General features: G+C 42.8%; 1 protein-coding gene across 1 annotated transcript in view; it reads right to left on the reverse strand.

Annotated features, from left to right (window-relative positions):
* The window catches only part of LOC109521298 (solute carrier family 22 member 23), a 53,327-nt gene that overhangs the window by 10,327 nt on the left and 36,320 nt on the right, over positions 1-6,680 (reverse strand). Inside the window, exons 4-5 of the mRNA XM_019879087.1 lie at positions 4,247-4,415; positions 1,853-1,980 (exon numbers count right to left, since the gene is read on the reverse strand). Coding sequence (XP_019734646.1) covers positions 1,853-1,980; positions 4,247-4,415 — 297 coding nt within the window. The remainder of the gene's footprint in view (positions 1-1,852; positions 1,981-4,246; positions 4,416-6,680) is intronic.

The raw sequence follows: 6,680 nt of genomic DNA on the forward strand, positions 1-6,680 counted from the left end.
CACACACACACACACACACACCCACACACACACACACACACACACACACACAGGCCCGAGTTGTTCCCAAACAGTATCCTGCCACCCCGTAATAGAGAGTGCAAAGTTCCCAATACAAACTTACCAAAATGAGCATGTGTGCTCGCACCGGTGCTGTTTTGAGAGACAGGTGTGATATTTCACTGAGAAGTTTCTAAGAAAAGGTACCACTCAGGAGGGGTTATTAAAGAAGAAATGGCACCTACGGGATGTGTTTGGTTGCCGGTGAAACACACGTCACACTTTGCGCTTCGGCGTTTCCATGCATGTGAACTTGGGGCATGTGACAGCATTCCACAAACCCGTGCCTGCAGGGTTATCGCTGACCGGATCGCTCAGCTCTTACATTGATCCCCTGGCCAAGCTGCAAACTTCCCAGCGAGACGCTCGAGGCCAAAGATCAGTGCGGCATTGACTGCACTCTTCAATTGATTGTTCCGCATGTGGCTGCATCAGAGCTTTTTAAAAAGCTACAATGAAATGCAGTGTCCAAGGACGTCAGAAGAAAACACGAGTCTAGAGGGTCCAGAAATCTACATACAGTTGGCGGAAATATTCCTCATACAACGCCGATACTTTTTTAATATCACGTATTATGTAAAAAATGGAACGCTTTCGGCTGAAATTTCCAGATGAACCCAACATCCACTTTCCCCTTTAAATGGAAACCCAATTTGCATTTAATGCATATTATCATTATGATTTTGAAAATCCAAAAGCCAATCAGAGATCAATGTAAAACTACTTACTGGGTTAACGTCAGGGAACTATTTATTTATTTAAATTTTCACCTTAACTTTAAAAAGGGATGCTGCTGATAGTGGGAACTGTTTGAAATCAAAAGAAAAATAATGGAATGTTTCCTTATATTGACATTGGGGGGCGGGGGGATTTGCTCTGTAAAGCTTGAGGGAGCCATTTTTCATTGAACATCCTGGTGAGAGATGCTGATGACCATGGCAGAGCCCAAAATTTTGTTGACATTTTAAAACTAAGCTGTTTGACCTCTACACGTCTAAAATTAAATGAAAAATTTTTTGAAATTTGAATATTTGAAAAGTTATTTGAACACGCATTTTTTATGGCTTTTCAACAAACTTATGAGTGTGAGTTTGTATTCATTGTTATTATTAATCTATATGACCACTAATAAATGGTTTCAGCCCTGAAAAAAAAAATCATGTCTACCACCATTCAAAACATTTTGAGGCCACAAATATTTTTAAAAAACCCAAATAAATAAATAAAATAAAATTTAAAAAAAGAAAAGACAAAAAAAAAAAAAAACAGAAAAATCAGGCCTTCAGAGTGCGTTTTTTTTTTCTAGAATTCTTATGCTGCGGAGCAAAACTTGTTACTTTTGGCACCATTATTCGTAATCTGGAAATGTCTGGTCCATGGTAAAACGAGCACTCTCCAAAGTTGGATGTCAAACAGAAACAATATTGCAACCTGTTGCTGGTGCAACCATCCTGTCAATGTCTGCCGACGAACCAAATCAGCGTCAAAATAAGTTGTAAAGAAGTATGAAACGTCGACAGCACACTTTGTTGCTAAAGTGGGTTCAAGGGTTCGACCCCTCACCCGTCTGCCCACCTGAGCTGTAATAAAATGAAGCAAGTCCTCGTGTGGCAATAATATAGTGTTCAGCGTTTCCTTCTACCTGAGGAGTGGCCCATTGCCATGGCAACCAGACAGGAAACTGATCTCATGGTCTCACTTGGGCCTTTTTGCAGGAAAGCGCCGCTGCAATGCACCTCACTGCTGATTTCTGTTCAATATTTCATTGTATTTATTTATTAATTTTGTTTACCTGCGAGGATGTTGTCCGGGTCCTGCTGCATGTTGACGCAGTTCTTCTTCGCGATGTGTCCCATGATCCACTTGGAGCGGCAATACTGCTGCGTGGCCAGCAGCCAACGCAGTGACTCAGGGAAGATCCTGACAAGCAGACGAGAGTGAAATCCTCGCTCATCAGTCGCGACAAACGAGTCTGAAACCTCATTTTCAAGCGGGATGAGGTTACTCGCTGAGAGGATGGACTATTCAACCTCATTTTTCATATCTGCAGCGGCAGATTTAGCTCAAAATGAAAAGCGGGAGGAAATCTGTCCTCGTGCACTCGGTTGGAAAACATTCTGCGTGCATTCTTCTGTCCTATCTACACCATTTGTTTTCTGCTTTGAGCTGCCATGTTCTGCTTTAGCTCACATATGATGACAGTAATGTGCAGCAGAGGCAGAAGTAGCTTATTGTTTGATGTAGAATATTAGATCTAAGTCTACATTTTAAGCTTCATTTTTATGTATGCCTTTGTAAATGATTTACTCGTCTTACAGAGAACCTGTATGATGTGAATTACCGTATTTTCCCGACTATAAGTCGCAATTTTTTTTCATAGTTTGGCCGTGGGTGCGACTTATACTCTGGAGCGACTTATGTGTTAAATTATTAACACATTATTTTATCATTTCACGTTATTTTCACATTAAACCACAAGAGAGGGCGTTAGGCAAGTGTTGATAAATCGACGATAAATCTGACGTAAGCGACGTAGAAGAGGAAGCTGGCGGAGTTGCTTAAAAGTGACACGGAGGATGAAGATTTTTTTGGATTTAGTGATTAGGAGTGACACTGATGGTTTGGTAAACTTGTTAGAATGTTCTTTATGCTATAGTTATCTGGATAACTCTGAATATGTGACGTGAACATACCAGGCACGTTCTCAGTTCGATGTTTATGCGTTATGTAACGTTAGCATATCGTACACTTATTCAGGGTGTTGTTCTCTTTATCATTTTTATTTTAAATTGCCTTTCACGATGACATGTCTGTTCTTGGTGTTGGATTTTATCAAATAAATGTCCCCAAAAACGCGACTTATCCTCCAGTGCGACTTTGACTCCAGTGTTTTTTTTCTTCTTTATTATGCATTTTATGGCTGGTGCGACCTATTCTCGGGAGCGATTTATAATTTATCGTAATTATAATACAAAAAATAGAAACATATTCCAAATAACATCTCTGCATGGAGGCATCGACGTTGGGAAGAAACCTTGAATTCATTGTCAGTGAGGTGCTTCTGTTTTGGTTAGAAACACAGCTCAAATAGCCCCGGTGTGCACATAATAGTGCTTTGAAACTGAAATAATTACAATTGGTCCCTATTTTTTTAGTGATGGAAATAAGGAGCCGTCTATTGGAGTGAGGTGTTTATTTGCCCTAAGTGGCTGGCACAGCAACGGTCGAACAATATTTGCCTGACGCCCGCAGTACATCATCCCTCCGCTAAAGAGGAAAGCCCAAGCCAGCAGTCAGCTGAGCCCACTCGTGTGCATTAAGATCTCCAATATTGATATTTGATCAGATTAGCCCTTTCAAGAGCTACTGAGCGTAACCACCTTTAGTTGCACAGATAGGCCTTGGAGGAACGCCAAACGTCAGCATACGCACTACCATAAAATCTAATTCCCTCCAAGTTTGTCGACCTCAGCAGTGTACATATAGTACAAGACGGAGTGCGCTGATGGATGGCGGTTCCAGTCTCGGGCAAGGTCACTAGAAAGTGAACAAATTCGTGTAACGTTGAATTACCCACAAGAACATGTCTCCTTTTTACTTTTAAGTATTTGCAGTCTGGACTGCGAGGGACCGAACACAACATTAAAGACCAAAACGAAGCAGCACTGCACATGATTGCCAATGTGTCCGTGCCGCCACATGTAGGGGTCCAACCAACAATCGACAAGTATTATTCTCCGGTTTGGGGGAAAATAGAATCCATGCTGCTTTGTGAGGGCTCATATGAGCGTCTCTGTTTGCAGTGAATTTTTTTGGCTTTAGTGGTTCGAAGTGCAGCCACCCATGGCTCTGTCGCAGGTCATCATGACATTAAAATACATACTTCCCATTGGCTTTGCAGTATATGGAATGAGGAACCAAACTCTCAAATAGGTGAATTTCCACAAGAAAAGAACTAAGGTGTGTACAGGTTTGACCCATGAGGTAACCTATGTCAGGTTAGAGATTTGTTATTAAGATGCCTTTGAACCAATTTAAATGGTGAAATGAACACATAACATTAATTCACATGACATTGTTTCCCTCAGGTCGTATAATGGCCCACCCGTGCCCCAACACGAAAAGGAAAAAATATATATATAAATGAACTGAAAAATTTGCAGTGAGGACCTGGGTCACAACTTACCAGATGTAGGACAGCATAAGCAGCAGGGGGCAGATGATGACGGCCTGGAGCACCTGCCAATCACGGCACAGGTAAGCCACACCTGGCATCAGCAACTGGCCGCCCAGCATGACGAAACTGGCCACCATGGTCATGGAGAAGCGCCAACCTGGCAGGCACAGCTCGATCCCTGGTGGGAGGGGGGGACAAAACAAAACAAGGAAACACTGAATATGTGAGTGAGTACAACAGTGAATGGTAACCATGGGCTCAGGTTGATGAGTCATGCTCCAAAACAAGAAACACACCTTGATCATCGCAAGCTCACAGGTACTGACATGAATTTTCAAGATGATGTCATTCTTAGTAAAACACCTCGAAATCAAAGGGATGATACATTGATTGCCCCGCCTTTTTATGTCTTCTACTGTGTTTTTACCATGACTCCCAGGTAACATTTGCATTCCAACAAAACGAGCACCGACCCTAGTTTTAAAAACAAAACACCCGCGCCAAACAGCCCTGAAAGCCAACAATAGGATGAGAATAGTTTAATTATCTCCAATAAATCAGCAGCTGCTGTTATTGTGAGACTGAACATAGCAGCACAGTGCACTGTTGTGAGGGGGTGAAGGAAAAAAAAAGTGTCCTTGTGCTCATTTGTCCACTATTAGAATGGCACCAATTCATTCCGGCATTTGCATTCACACCACACAGGCTGCGAGTCACCACAGACAGCGAAGTCCTTTAGTGGCCGCAGTGGGATGGCTTCAAAACACAGCCCAGAGGGCGAACGGTACAGTATCAGCGGTGTTCATCCATCCATCTTTTTGAACGTCACTTTCACCGCTCGCCCAGAATGTGAACTCTCTCCAAAATGGGCTTTGTAAGATGACAGAGGTCAGCGTAAGAAGGTGGGTGTCGGGGCTAGCGGTCCCGCTCCATTCCAGCATAAAAGGACTGGAATTTCAATTAGGATGTCCCCCGCCTTCGACGGGCACGAATTATGCTCTCTGTTGGCGGACAGCGTCACAGCTAGAATGACGGGGCCAATGAGAGGCGAGCGGGCCGATGGGTCCGGGACCCGCTGAGTCTGACCCGACTCAAGACGGTTCACTGCTCGCGGCCTGCATGGGATTAGAATTCCTCATCTTGGTGGAGTGCATCGTGTGCAACAAACGGGCCAGACAGCGCACACAGATGCAAGAATATACACGTGTCACTTTGGTATGAAACCGTACGATGATGACCGAATGTTCAAAAGACAAATTCAAAAACAGTGAAAACAAAAGCAGCCTTGAGCGCCTTACACCTCACGTTGACCCTAATCTTTGGATCGCTGAGTCAGCATTCGCACAATGTTGAGCTTGAGCTAGTGCCCAACTGACATAAATCCCTTGCTAACCAATATTACCATATCTCACGCCACAAACTCGAAAGACTTGCCTGCAAGTTCTCCAGAATGACAAACCAATCAGCGCACTCTGCCTTGTTACGTTACATGAAAGGAAATGATGAAAACGTCTTGATCTTGGGCTTCATCTAATTGGTTCTATTTTGGGCGGAAAGGAAAGGAAACGTTTCATTCAAGAAAATGGTTTTACAAACTTTTACATCTTGCATCTGAGTGGTGATGGTGCAAAACGCAAAGGCAATAACACAGTCAGTATACTGTATTTATATGTACATTTATATTTACTTTTAGTCTCCCTTTAAATAATTAATCAAATAAAATGGACAGTGATTAGAAAGAGTAACAAACTACCTCAGTTCAAAGACATCACACATGGGCAGAACCCAGCTGCTAACCAAAACAGCAGCACCAAGCAAGGCATGTCAAGTCCTTCGGTTTAAATGAAGTGTCGCAAATACGCCCGCACGTGCATGTTGTTAATGAGTGCAAAGCATTAAACGTAATTTTGTGTTCTGCGGACACTATTATCAATTAGACTTGACGTGGTCACACCATCGTGTCTTGATTCTGAGGAGCTACGTCGTTTGTTTGTTCCCACATATTTGTCTCGGTTTATTTTAATGTCGGGTTTTTGCCCCCCCCCCCCACCCCCGAGGAAGGGAGAAAAAAAAAAGCTCTTCCCCTAAAAGACAAACCACAAGTCTGCAATTCAGTTCATTCACTAAAATAAATGTTATGTTCTTTTTGCAATCACATGACAATTACATTGTCACCGATACTGCATTTGGATGCTTTATGATCGCAAAAGGAAACAATTCTGAATCTGAACAATTTGGAAACTGCCTTAAGGAACATCCATGTCCTCAACTTTCCAAATTCTGCTGTCCTGTACTTTTCCGTCCAACAATGATGTAATCAACTCTACTTCAGAGCCAATTAGCAACGACAATAATCCCAAAAGAAGCTTTGACTGCTTTGCTGACTGGCCAAAGCAGAAAACGAATCGGATACAAGCCACCGCAGACGTCTCGCGCCGCTCAC

This window comes from Hippocampus comes, unplaced genomic scaffold, assembly GCF_001891065.2.
Source record: "Hippocampus comes isolate QL1 unplaced genomic scaffold, H_comes_QL1_v1.1 scaffold85, whole genome shotgun sequence".
In the NCBI taxonomy this organism is placed as follows: domain Eukaryota; kingdom Metazoa; phylum Chordata; class Actinopteri; order Syngnathiformes; family Syngnathidae; genus Hippocampus; species Hippocampus comes.